The 14662-nt window shown below is 41.9% G+C and overlaps 1 protein-coding gene across 1 annotated transcript in view; it reads left to right on the forward strand.

The window, feature by feature from the left end:
- Nucleotides 1-14662, forward strand: part of LOC143853976 (ABC transporter G family member 28-like) — a 100682-nt gene that overhangs the window by 11829 nt on the left and 74191 nt on the right. Inside the window, exon 3 of the mRNA XM_077363671.1 lies at nucleotides 1326-1595. Within this exon, the coding sequence (XP_077219786.1) occupies nucleotides 1326-1595 (270 nt within the window). The remainder of the gene's footprint in view (nucleotides 1-1325; nucleotides 1596-14662) is intronic.

The following is a 14662-nucleotide window of genomic DNA, read 5'->3' on the forward strand; positions in this document are numbered from 1 at the left end:
TAATGCTCGGGTTTGTGTTGAAGTTAGTGTGGATAAGAAACTCCCAGACTCTATTACATTAGAAACACCTACGGGGATCCATTTCCAATCGGTGGAGTATGACTGGAAGCCTTCAGCTTGCAAGAATTGTATGGATTTCAGCCATAGGACAGACAATTGCAGCAGCCTCTCTGATTCTCAGAGAAATCCCAATATACCTCCAAAGAAAGTTTGGAAACCCAAGATTCCAGCCAATAGTGGAGCAAATCTCCAGGGGGTAGAAACCAGAAATATTGAAAGCTCAATTCCCCTTTCTGGTGGAGATAAAAAGAAGAATATTGAATGCATTAGAGGTTCCAATGCCCCCCCCCCCCCCCCCCCCTCAAAATCTCGGTTCACTCTAATCGCTTTGCTGCTCTTGAAGACTCTGAATCTGATTCCATTGCAGAACCCATTGCTGATCTCAGTCAGAATCTAAATCATCTTGCAGAGCATGGACCTTGGCAAAGGGTAACTCGGAAAAAAAGCATAACCTCTCCACTTGCTTTCCTCTCCCCTCCAACCTGTGGAATTTGCTCCTTCTCTAAGATTTCTTTTGGGAGAAGTCTTTGATGGCTGGATCGTGGCCCCTCATCTGTTTCTTCCTCTGGTTTGGAGTTGTTTTGATCAGGTGCCTATCTGGTGGCTATTGTGCTGCTGTTTTTATATGTTTTTTTGTTTCCTTTTGGTGTCTTTGCTTATTTCGCCCCCCGTTAGTGCTTTCTAGTTAGGGCTTGCTCTTCGGCTTTTCCCCCTCTATGTGTTTGGGGTTGTTGTTTCCTTATTCTCGCTGTATCTGTCTTTTCTCATTTTAATATATCTGGTAGGGGTCTGCCTAACCCCAGCTTACCCATAAAAAAAAAAAAAAAAAACATTGGTTGAAGTGTTTGATTTAATATTTGGTCCGCTATTTTCCACCCGATCTTCAAGGTATCCAAATGTTCAACAGGTGCCAAATGTTGTAATTGATTCTTTGGCAATGATAGTGTCACTCAAGCAAAAATTAATATCGGGAATTATTTGCACCGGGGACTGGAAGGGGTACATTTATTTATTTTTCCTTCATTTCCTTGCTTATTTCCTCGCTTAGACTTTCCTTTTGCTGATAAGAAAGCTTTACTTCCAGATGAAGTCAAATTACTACGTGAAGATGCCTAAAATGTTATGAACTACAATCCTGCTACTAAGCATGACAAACATTACATTACTCCACACAAGTTCATCTAGTTTTGTAAGATATTTTTACTTTTTCCTTCAAATCAAAATATGTTATTGATTACAACCATTTTTTTTCCGTGATTCAACAGGAGATCTTACACAACGCCTCTGTACAGCAGCAGAAATAAAGTTCTATTTCAGAAGTTTCTTTGAAGATGGGAGAAAGAGTACCAACTATTTGAAACCTAACAACAATTGTAATTTGACTTCATGGGTTCCTGGATGTGAGCCTGGATGGGCTTGTAGTTCAAATCAAAAGGTTGATCTCAAAAATTCCCAGAATATGCCTGTTAGAATTCATGACTGTCAGCCTTGTTGTGAGGGATTCTTCTGCCCTCATGGTATTACTTGCATGATACGTAAGTATTTAATCTCTCCTTGTTTTTTCTCCTTCCTATAGTGATTCACAATGACCACCTTCACCGTGCTGGGAGGTTGGTTTTCTTTTCTTTTTATTTTCTTGCCTGGAGGGGCAATTTTTATTTCATCTGTTTTACTAGTTTGATAATGTTGCTAAGGTGACCTGATGATACTTGTTTTATTTTTATTTTTTGAAATGGAGCCATAGTCCATGTTTTGTGCATATTTTGTCTACATAGTTTCTCATTGTTATTCTTTAAAATGTTTGGTACATTTTTTTTTGAATGGTGGCAAGTTTCATTAAAAGAAAGGAAAGACCGAGGTGGTCAGACCTAGAGATTTACAATAGCATCCATAAATAAGAACATAACAGAAGAAAAAAAGGAAAGTTGCTTTTCAAAATAAAAAAAGGGAAAGTAAAACATCTAAAGGGGGAAGATAATCGATCTTCTCAAACCCCAACTTTTCAACACCAACCCTCGCTAATCTATCCGCTACGGAATTGGCAGATCTTCTTATGTGATTGACGACAATTGAAAAACTGTGCATTATGTCTTGAATCTCATTAAAAAAACTGCGCGAATCTTCAAAGAGGAACAAGGGAGCCTTTAAGCCACCAAATGACATTGAGGGAGTCTCCCTCCACTATCACCCGATCTAAGGAGTCTTTGTTAGAAAGGTTGAAAAAGCCCGAGCAAAATCGCTACACGCAGCGGAAAATTAAACCGTGTAGAACAAATTTTTTGCTCTAACCTAGGATTCCTAGGGACTAAATGATCTTATGGTTATTTAATAAACATAAATATAAATCAAATACCTTAGTTGCTGTAGTGAAGAAAACGTATTTTGTAAAAACCTTTTGATAAACATTTTATCAAATCCACCTGGCCAGGTATTTTTCTAGGCCTACTGCTCTGACCAAAACCGTAGATGTTATTCTATTAAATAGGCGGAGAATTTCGGGTATCACTATTGACCTCGAAGGTTTGTCCAACACTCTAGTACTACCCTCTGGTGACTCCAATAATAAATAATAACCACGGTTAGATAGCAAAAAATGAGAGACTCGCCAACAGACCAATATGACCCCTCAGGTTAAAGGACATGTAAAGGGTCCTGTGTGGTAGAATAGCTCAATTGTCTCCTGTCCACAAGCTATTCTAATGTGATTCTGTTCAGTACACAATCTCATTGTCATACCTATTCTATCTTGCTTAGGATCCACTACCCAAGTGATTGAGATAAGTCACTTCACATCTTGTGCATGTAGGCAAGATAGATGCTAGTTGTGTATAGGAGGAGTTGTCCAACCTCAACCCCAACTAGGAACTAAGGTCTGCAAAGAACCGGAATCCCACATCTCCCTGCTCCCTAGGATCTGTGAATCCATGAGCATGGGTTTCCTACTTCGTTTCCTAAGGACAAATACGTGTCAATAACAAGTAACATATCACACACATTTAACATTTAGTACCCATAAATGTCATGAAAAAGAAACTTTTATTGATTAACATGCGAAATATACTTGGTTTTAGGTCACCTACTATAACAGCCTTTGTCCAAACTTTTATCCTCTGATGAGTAGCTCGAACCTTCGCCGCACTAGCGTCTGGGACCCCTATTGGCCTAGAAAGGCCCATATGACCTCACCCCCCGCATCCCTTAGGACTCCTCCATTACCTGCTGATTCTGGGTTTCCCCTACTAGATCCGTCAAAGTTAAGTTTTATAAAACCATGGTTTAAAATTTCGGTTTCGGTTTCGGTTTCGGACATAGCCGAAATTGAAATTTTGGGAAAAGAGTAAATTAAAAATTACATTTTCCCGAAAGTTAAGCTTTAAAATGTTTGGTACTTATTCTTCCAAAATATTTGATTTGCATATCTGTAAGAAACTTAATATCCAATGTTACAAATCAATAACATTCTCGAATTTGTTTATTTTGTTGATTTGATTGGATGGTGAATGATTATCCGATGATCCTTCGTTTGGTTGGTATCATTCTGTGATTGTTTCTTTTTTGATGATGGCTTTTCTTGTGTTTTGCCCGTTAAATATCTTCGTTGTGATTTGTTATGTATTCTTAAAATCCAAAATGAATTAGATACAATTTGTGATTCACCACTTTTTTGCAGAGCTTTTCATTGGTTTTTTCATAGGCTATGTCTATCTGGATTTATGTTGTATAGTGCGTCTCTGTTAGTGCCATGTCATTCTGGTTTGTAGATTGTTAGATGATTAATTTTGGATGCCATGTTCTTGATAATATAACCGGTACATTATTCATTCAGAAAATAAAAATAAGAATATGTGTGCCACCTTTAAAAAGTTTGAGCCAACTTTTGATATTTCAGATAAAATTGTGACAAGAAGTGATGTGCAGTGAAATTAATTGAACTCAATCTGCATTTATATTTTTTCTGAAATTGTAAAATGTGTGAGGAAGGCAAATCTTGATGGAACATCGATAAAAAACCCTACCACAAGTATTCCATAAACACAAGAAAATGGATTAAAATGGCACATTTTCGGTGTTAGGGTCCAAAAAAAATCTCATCAAAGATGCCAAACATGCCATTTTATTATAACTTGCTAGTTGTATGTATATTCCTAAGGGCATATTGGTCATGTGTAACATTCTCTCTTTATATAAATACATAAGTGAGGGGGAGTTTTCCCTAACTCACTTTTCCCTCTTCTTCATCTTCTATCTAACATGGTATCAGAGCCCTAGGGTTTTGATCGGCTAGGGACCACCATTGTCGGACCACCACCATCGTCGTCCTAATCCCATCTCTCGCCTCCTCCCATCTCTCGGCCCACCCTCTCCCACCCCCACCCCCCAACCCCAACCCCAACCCCAACCCTCAGCCCTCTCTGTCCACCCTCTCCCGTGACCCCAACCTCCCTCCCCGACACCATCCCTGCTCCTCCCCACCTCCTGAAGGAAGGTTATCCCCTTCCGACAAGATCGTTATGCGCAACGGAAAAAAAATCACATAGAACTTTAAATTTTTCTTTTCGATCTTGCATTTGCCCAAGATCCTAGAGTCTAGATTAGTTAATTATGTTAATTAACCATAAAGAAATACCTCTTTGAAGAAGAAATCAATGAACCACGCTGCTTGATCTACTCCTCAAACGGTTGCGATCGTTCTGTACCCCGCAAGTTGAACCGATGGATTCTTTTCTTTGCACCGTTGATCGTGGATGTGAATAACACTTATTCACTTCTTTACGGTCTGATCTAATCAATACCTTTGATATAAAGATCAGAGAATTATATTGGAAGCCTTTCTCTTTGAAACTATGGAGTGAATTTCCAACAATTGGAAGAGATGAGAGAGAGAGAGAGAGAGAGAGAGAGAGTGAAAAACGAATTTTCACAAGGGAGGCGAGAGGGGTAGACGAATTTTTGAGTGTTCCATACTTCAAAATTCGTTCAGCCCTCTCTCATATATATTATAAAGAGTTTTAGTTTGATAAATCCTTGTTTCTCTCTCCCAATTTCTATCCAATTGAGAAACCAACTTGAATTGAGACTCCTCGAGCCATTGGGACTCTCCCAGACGTCCAAGGCTATGTGGGGACTCTCCCATACAATAAAGTATAATAAATGAATAATTAATTAATAATTAATTATCCATTTAATTAATTACTAACTCGCATCCAATTTGTCTTCGAAAAATTCGCTCACTGTCTCTTGTTAACTATTAACAAAGACATGTATATATACATATATCAACACACACATTCAACACACACACACACACACACATATATATATATATACATACATATATATATATATTTACTTAATTAATATCTACATTGATCTAACAGATCATATCCGTCCGTGCAATTATATAAAATGCGGAACTGTGATCTGTTTGGATGTTACCGGGTCATTTGAGTTATGAGTGGGATCGTCGCAAGGATCCGACGATCGATCATGCAGAACCCTATGGTGGGCCCCACAGCGATCTCGCTCTGTAGTTAATCTACACTCGCATTAGGTTAGTGGCTTCCATTGAGACGTAACCCTGAAGTCGACCGTCAGAACATCTTACCCCTAATCACATCTTATATGTGCAAGTCGTTTCTTCTTGACTACATCTTCTGAATTGAGTCATATGGGGGGTGGACACCTCTTACCCCCTTGGCCCACTCTTGGTATACCATTTTGGTCAAGCGGTGTTCGGCCTCCAAATGCATTTGTAAAATCCTTTGAAAACACTTCAACGTTTCATAAAACATTCCGATAAACCTTTTATTAAATCGGCCTGGCCAGGCTATTTAATAAACCTACCACTCTGACAAAATTGTAGATGTCAATCCCTAAAGTTTAGGGCGAAGAATCCCTTGTTGAGGATCACTATTGGTCTCGTGGATTTGCTCTAGGATATAGCTCTATCCGAATGTGACTCTAAACTAGAATCACTCTGAGATAGATTAAGACCCTAGAACGGCCCGACAAACCAATAAGATCCCTCAGGTCTAAGGACATGTGAAGGGTCATGTCTGGAAGAACAACTTTATACTCTCTTGTCGACAAGTTGATCTTTTTTTGATCCGGTTCGGTTGCACGATCCAAGCGTCGCATACAATCTTCTTTCATAGGGTCCACTACCCAGATCATCGAGATAAGTCACCTCACGACACGTGCATGTAGGCAAGACTGGTGCTAGTTGTGTACTGAAAGAGATGTCCAGTCTCTTTCCCAACTAGGACCTATTAAGGCTTGCATAGAATCGAGATGCCATATCTCCTTGCCCCCTTGGATTTGTGAATCCTTTGAGCATGGCATTTCTACTATGCTACCTAAGGACGAACATGTGTCAATAAACAAGCACATCACACACATTCATTAATATAATTACCCATTCATTTCATGAAATAAATCTTTATTGATTAATAAATGTCATTCTACTGGCTTTTCAGGGCAATACTCTGTACGCCTTACCCCCTCCCTTTCCCATTCCGTAAATCCCCTGTCTCCATTCCGGTGGCCCCTACCCCCCGTAACCCCTCACCCTCTCCTGTATCACCTCATCCCCCATAACACCTCACCCCCCGTCCCATAACACCTCCCCACTCTATCACCTCACCCCCCGTCCCGTAACCCATCCACCCCCCACCCCTCGCCGTAACAGCCCCCTCCAAATCCTTCCGTAAATACCCCCCTCTACTATTTTCTCTCTCTCTTTCTCTCTCTCTCTCTATTTGTTCATCTTCCTCTCTCATTCCCTATTACTCTCAAATCAAAACCCTAACTTTACAACCCTAATTCCTTTTTCTTTCTCTTTTCTCATGTCTTAAACACCTTTTTACTCTTCCTCTCCTCTTTGTGGCCCCAACCTCTTATATATTTTTCTTCATGTCTTAGAGGCTCTCTCTCATGCCCTCTTCCTCAGTTATCTCTTTTCGGAGCTTTGATCTCCATTATTGACATCTCTGATCTCCATTCTCGGAGTCGCTCCTTATCGTCAGTGGGCCCCTTATCTTCGATTCTCTACCCATGGATTCCCCAATCATTGAGGATCCCTCTCTTGAGCAGCATTCTGTGGCTCCTGCCCCTACGTCTCGCCCATCCTCCTCATCGTATACTCCCTCTTCTTCGCTGCACGGTTCATTCCCACCCATGACCACAATTAAACTTGATGGGTCCAATTACCTAAATTGGAAAGTGACGGTGGAGACTTATCTAATTGCCCGGGAGAAGGTGTCTCTTATTCATCGTGGTCCCCCTCCTTCCACTGATCCTACTTATGAGAAGTGGGAACAGGATAATGCCTTAATCCTTACTCTCCTCTGGCAGAGTATGACCCCCCAGATTGACGGAACCATGATACATCTTCCGACTTCTCGACAGGTCTGGGATCATACTGCTATTACCTTCTCTGGGGTGGGCGATCTCGCCCGCATCTGTGCCACCTATTCTCAGTGGATGCACCTTCGGCGCAGTGACACCTCTCTTTCTACCTATTGTAGCCAGTTTGTTTCGCATTGCCAGCAGTTAGATGCTCTTATGCCCCTCACCACTGATTTGACTACGGCCGCTCAGCAGCATGATCAACTTTGTGTTATTCACTTTCTCAAGACTTTGGGCCCCGAGTTCCTGTACCTTCGTCAGTAGAGTTTTGGGTCCGGCACTATGCTTTCCCTTCAGGAGGTATATTTGCGTGCCTAACAGTATCTTCTTGGTGATTCTGTGCCGGGTCCTTCTGTTGATACAACTGCGGCTGCAGCATATGGAGTGGGTGATCGTGCTACCCGTGGTTGAGACACCTTTGCTCGTGGCCGCGGTGGCCGCCCACGTCCCTACAGCTCTCACTGTCGCCGCGAGGGACATTATCTGGAGACTTGCTATGTTTTGCACCCTAAGCTACGTCCCTCATCTGAGCCTCGTTTTGGCCGCTCCGCTCATCTTTCAGCACTGGATACTTTAGAGCCCTTGGCCACTTCATCTCAGTCCAGTCCAGCCCCTCCTGCTTATGGGGTCTTTATGTCTCGTGCCGACTATGATGAGTTATAGCGCCTCAGGTTGACCAGCCATCCCCGAGTGCCGGTTTTGCTCAGCCAGGTAGCTCCCCTGCATCTCTTCTTACTAGCTCCAACTCCTGGATCATTGATTCTCGAGCCTCCAATCATCTGACAGGTACTTCTTCCTCGCTTAGTTCATTTCGTCCCCTTTATTCTCAGTTCATTACGCTTGCTGATGGGAGTTCTACTCTTATCTCTAGTGTTGGGAATATTTCCCCTCGTCCAGGCTTAACATTGTCCTTTGTATTATGTGTTCCCAAGTCACCTTTTAGTTTGCTTTTAGTCAGTCAGCTTACTCAACATCTTAACTGTATTGTCTCATTTTTTCACTCTTATTGTTTGTTTCAAGATCTCTTGACTAGGAGGACGATTGGGTCAGGCCGTGACGTGGATGGGCTTTATCGTCTGGACTGTGACCTTCCCCGTGCCATTTTGCACAGCTTCATCGACGCCTATCAGTGACACTGCCGTTTTGGTCATCTTTGCCTTGAGCGTTTACGGCGGGCATCTATTGTTTCTTCACCTGTTCAGTCTTTTCAGCGCGAGGCCTGTGAACTTGGAAAACACCATAGGGTGTCATTTTCTTTTAGGCCTCTGTTTGATGTAGGACCGTGAAGGGAAATTTGATAAAGGGGAGAGAAATAGACGAAAGGGGATAGAATTAGAAGAATAGGGGAAGAAGAGACGAAAATAACCTGAAGAAGGGACGAATTTAGGGAGAAGTAGAAGAAAAAGAGAAGAATAGACGAATTTAGGGAGAGAAGAGAAGAAATCAAAAGAGGGAAGAAGAAAACCAGAATTAGAGAGAGAAGAATCTTTATTCAATATCATTCAAAAGTTACAAAATAAGCTGTAAAGAGGCCTATATATAGGCAAATAAACAGCCTACAAAATAGTAACCTACTAAAATATGAACTCTTAAAGAAGCCTACTAAAATAAGAACTCAAAATAACCAAATGACTAAAATACCCCTAATAAATACTAATTGGGAAATATGCCACTTATTTAGGCCTAATATTTGCATCATTCTCCCCAGTTGAAAAGAACTCCCCCTCGAGTTCTAGCCCGCCTGGGTCAAATATGAAAATAATCCAATGAAGCAGGAGGCACAATCCGTCTGAAGCAATCCTGATGGCTAATGCTCGAGAAAATCGAGAGAAGCATCTGCAAGGTCGGCGGAAGAAGAGGAAAGAAAGGACCCATGTAGACTCATTCGAACAGAATCTGCGCTGGAGAAGCAAACTAGCTGGGAAGATCGCAACATACTCCTCCTGGATCGGTGGGATCGGCATAACAACAATGGGCAGTACCAATCCATAACTAGCCTCAACAAGGTCATCATCTACTGGTATCACATCGGGCGCAATGGAATCAACAACAAAATCATCTGCTAGATTCGTATCCGGTATAGTGATATCAGATGGGCAGTCCTCCTGATCAATCTGCATAACAAGTACCTCTGTGTCAGCACAAATCTCGACAATCTGCTCAACTGGCTCAAAGATAGTGCAATCCTCTGTAATATATTCTCGATCAGCTGTCTCAAGTAATGGCTCGTCAAGCAAGGCACTCGCTTCTAACTCATGATGGTGCTCGGTCGACTCTGTCAATGGATCAACCTCATGTGGCTCTGCCAAAATATCTGTCTCGACTGTAGAAGTGGCAAAATTTCTCTCTAGATGCGCGGCAATCGGTGCGGCAGAAATCTCAGAAGCATGATGTGCAACGATGTCGATATCTGCAATCAACTGAGTCTCTAACTCTGGATCGTCCATCTCAGAGCCTGAATCTGAATCTGATGGAATCAAAGGCTCAACGTCGATGATCTCATCAATACTAGCATCGTGCTCCGTAAGAATAGTAGCAATGTTAGGTGGGATGGATGAAGTAGTGAAGCGACTTTGCAAATATGACTCGCGCATGCGACGCTCGAAATATCGGTTTTCAGCTGCAATTTCAACGTCTCGTGCACAACGTGCTGCGGCTTGTCGTTCACGGCGAGCTGCTTCTTCTCGTCGAGCGGCTTTTTTCACATATCAATCTTTGGTCATACGCTGCTCGCTCACGTTTCAATCTCTGTTGATTTTGATAGTGGTATGTAAACTCATAACGAACATCCTCCCATCGACGAAATGGAGGCTTACAGAACTCACAACGCTCGTTAACGAACAAATTCCATCTCGACTTGGCTTCGCGGCACACTGTATCCGTGACTTTGCGAATTGTTATTTGATGATCATAACCACAGTACCTATGGTATGCATTAAGTGCATGGATCCAATCTAGACACGCATTCTCAACATCTCCATAGGGATATGTGCAGTCATCATAACCATAGAAATATGGAACCTGTGGTGCAGAAGAATATCGAGGATCATATCTATCAAAATATGGAGCAGCTAGAGGAGCCATAGGGATCGGCATTAAAAACTGAAATCAACCGTTTGATTTGTGTGTCATGTCGAAAGGAACACAACGTCTATCGCGGATCTGAAATCGGATGAGTGAAAGTTGATGATCGGAAGAAGGGGCGCGATCAACAGCTGAGATGGCTCCTGAAACTGTGATGAAGACTGCTGTCCGCTGCTGAAAATAGGCTGAATGCGCTCTAAAAATTGTCACGAACAACTTTCATGTTGAGGTCGAGGCCCAATTTTGAGCGGAAATAGCTCGGGTGAGGAGAGAGAAAATGCGATGGTAGAGAGAAAGTAGAGAAAAAAATGAGGAGAGGAAAAGTAGAAAAAGATGAGAGAGAAGAATTTTCTTTTTCTTTTGCTCTTTTCTGTTTTTTTTTTTTAATTGGGGGGGGGTGTGCCTATTGGAAAAAGTGGGGGTTAAATAGGTGGTTTCCAAAAGGAAAGGGGTGCGTAGGGGAGAATTAGGGGGTGGGTAATAAGGCCTTTTTTTTTTTTTTTTTGATGTGGTCACGTGCACCACTTTAAATAAGATAGGTGGGGGTGGCCTTTGGGAAATTAGGGAGGGGTCATATACCTTATAATATATACCTATATTATAAGGTACTAACACAAAGGGGGGCTGTCCAAGTAAAGAAGGGGACGGTAAAAAGTGAGGGTATGGAATAGGTAACTTACCACTTAAAAAAATGCTTCTTCAAATGACTTGTATAGCAAGTAACCTCCAAAAGAACAACTTTCTCAAAAACAACTCTCTGTAAAGTAACTTTCCATCTTTTGTATTTTTTTTCCTAAAGTTACTTTTCTGTAATTGTAGCCTGCAAAGTGACTGCTGTCCCTACAAAGTAGCTTTAGAGGAAACTTACCCTCTTTTCTTTATTAATGCTAACTTCTTTGACAAGTCACCCCACAAAATCAATCACTTTAGATGCTCTTTTTTGACCAACATGGGAATAGCAGCTGCTGCCTTGTTGCTTCCTCGAGAAGGAAGCCTTCCTTTTTATATATTCTATTTTTTTTGGTTAACTAACCTGCTACTTAGGTAACCTCTTAGGCCAATGGACATTATTGGCTATCATAAACCAAGATGGTACAACAGGGGTGGTATGAGGATTCTCGGTGAAAATAAATTGGGAAGAATGGCTATCGGCTGGGGCCCCTGGGCTGTGTTTGGGCATTGAACAAAGGTGGGTTTGATGGAGCAGAGGCTTAAATAGGGAGGGTTATTGGCTTTTGGATCGTCAATAGGCTTAAAGAATAGGAAGACAAGGATGCTCGGCTGAGATTTATGGGGTGGTTTACGGATGTAATTCTTGGGTTAGGGTTTGGATCTGAGGAGAGGTTTAGATGAACTAATAGTGTTAAAGTTCCTGCGAGGGTGATGCTAGGAGGTTCGGATAGAAATTTCGGACAGCAGAGATTTTTTTTTTTTTTTTTCAATTTATTTATGACAGCAAGAGGGGCTACTGTTTGGCACCAAGGGTTTGATTTTGGGTTGCAGTTTTTCCGTGGAAGAGATGGAGACGATGGAAGGTGGATGGTTGAACTAGAAAGCTGAGAATTGGACGATGAGGGGCTGAGTTTTAAAGAAGAAAAAAAAAACCTCTAGGGCTGAGATTAAGAATTGATGCTGATTCACTTCAGAGGCTTGAATCTTTCGCTCTGATACCAAATTGATGAGGACCGTGAAGAGAAATTGAGGAAAGGGGAGAAAAATAGAAGAATAAGGAAAGAAGAGACGAAAATAACCTGAAGAGGAGACGAATTTAGGGAGAAGTAGAAGAAGAGAAGAATAGACGAATTAAGGGAGAGAAGAGAAGAAATCAGAAGAGGGAAGAAGAAAACTAGAATTAGAGGGAGAAGAATCTTTATTCAATATCAATCTAAGTTATAAAATAAGCTGTAAAGAGGCCTACATACAAGCAAATAAACAACCTACAAAATAGTAACCTACTAAAACATGAACTCTTAAAGAAGCCTACTAAAATAAGAACTCCAAATAACCAAATGACTAAAATACCCCTAATAAATACTAATTGGGAAATATGCCACTTATTTAGGCCTAATATTTGCATCATTGTTAGTCGGGCCTCGCATCCTTTTGATTCAGTGCATTTTGATGTATGGGGTCCCGCACGGACTACCTCTATTTTTGGGCATCGATATTTTGTTATCATTATTGATGATTATTCACGCATGACTTGGCTTTATTTACTTAAGGATCGTTCAGAAGTTTTCTCTGTTTTTCGTATTTTTCATGTAGAAGTTACTAATCAATTTAATTGTACTTTCAAATGCCTTCGCATTGATAATGCCAGGGAATATTTCTCCAAATCAAATGGTTTTGATGAGTTCCTTTCCACTCGTGATATTCTTCATCAATCTTCCTGTGCTCACACCTCTCAACAAAATGGTGTAGCTGAACGAAAGATGAGATCCTTACTAGATGGGGCCCACACTCTTCTCCTCCACATGTGGGTTCCAAAGACTTATTGGGGTGATGCAATTCTTACTGCAAACTACCTTGCCAATCGGCTTCCTTCCTCGTTTCTTGGAGGTTCATCACCCTTTGCTACTTTACGTCCTCATCATGAACCGTTCCATCTCACTCCTCGGATCTTTGGTTGTGTGCGCTTTTGTCCACAACCTTGGCCCTAGTTTGGATAAGTTGAATTCTAGATCTGAACGATGTATTTTCCTGGGCTACTCACGGACCCAGAAAGGTTATCGTTATTACAACCCACGCTTACGTAGGTCCTTTGTCTTGGCAGATGTCACATTCTTTGAGACTGAGTCTTACTTTCTCAGCCCTCAGGATGCCCCTCACTCTCTCCTTCAGATCTTCCTCTACCTATTCCCGTTCTTCCTAACCCGGTCGTCACTCCTCTCCATATCCTCCCCTATAAACGCCTGAGATTGTCCCTGTTTGTGAGACTTCTGCTCCCTTACAGGTACTTGCTCGTCCAACACCAGTAACTAAGAAGACCTATCAGCGCCGCCTCAAATATGCAACTCATCCCTCTCAAGCAGCGCCGTCGCCAGCTCAACAGGAGATCCCTCCTTCCACTTCAGAGGTACCTGTCAACTCTCATATTGCTTCACGCAATCGTTCTCATTGTACTGCTCATCCTATCTCTTCTTTTCTTTCCTATGATTCTCTCACACCTGTTTTTCGCAGTTTGGTGTCTTCTTTGTCTTCTGTTTTTTTGCCATAGTCCTTGCCCACGGCTCTTGATCACTTGGTGTAATGCGCAGCTATGGATCTTGAGATGGAGGCCCTTCAGGCCAATCAGACTTTGGATTTAGTACCTCTTCCTCCTGGTGCTCGTCCTGTTGGGTGTCGTTGGGTTTACATGGTCAAATGCTTCCTGATGGGTTTGTTGAGAGCCTTAAGGCGCGCTTGGTTGCCAAAGGTTACACTCAAACCTTTGGCGTGGACTATGGTGAGACTTTTTCTCCGGTTACAAAGATACCCTCTGTCCGTGTTCTATTGTCTCTTGCTGTCAACCATGGATGACCTCTACATCAATTAGATGTCAAAAATGCATTCCTTCGTGGTGAGCTCATGGAGGAGGTGTACATGGAGCAACCTCCTGGGTATATTGCTTAGGGGAAGATGTCCTCTTCCGTATGTCGATTGAAGAAATCCATCTACGGCCTCAAGCAGTCCCCTAGAGCATGGTTTGGGAGGTTTAATGATGCTACCATACGCTTTGACGTGAAGCAATGTGCAGTTGATCACTCCGTATTTAGCTGTCAGTCTGCAGTTGGTTGTGTGCTATTGATAGTCTATGTTGATGACATCATCATTACTGGTAGTGATTCAATGGAGATCCAGAATTTGAAGACCTTGCAAAAAGAGTTCTCTACCAAAGATTTTGGCTATCTTAGATACTTCCTTGGCATTGAAGTAGTGTATTCCACCGAGGGGGGGGGGGGGATCTCCCTCTCACAGAGGAAATACGTCTTGGACTTACTTGAGGAGACAAGTTATCTTGGAGTGAAACCTACCTCAGTTCCCATGGACCCAAATGTAAGATTACTTACTGAAGATGGAGACTTTTTAGATGACCCTAGTAGATACAGGAGGCTGGTTGGTAAACTTATCT

The sequence above is a fragment of the Tasmannia lanceolata genome, unplaced genomic scaffold (assembly GCF_043159265.1).
Source record: "Tasmannia lanceolata isolate RefF3 unplaced genomic scaffold, GAP_Taslan_0.1 ptg000020l, whole genome shotgun sequence".
In the NCBI taxonomy this organism is placed as follows: Eukaryota; Viridiplantae; Streptophyta; class Magnoliopsida; order Canellales; family Winteraceae; genus Tasmannia; species Tasmannia lanceolata.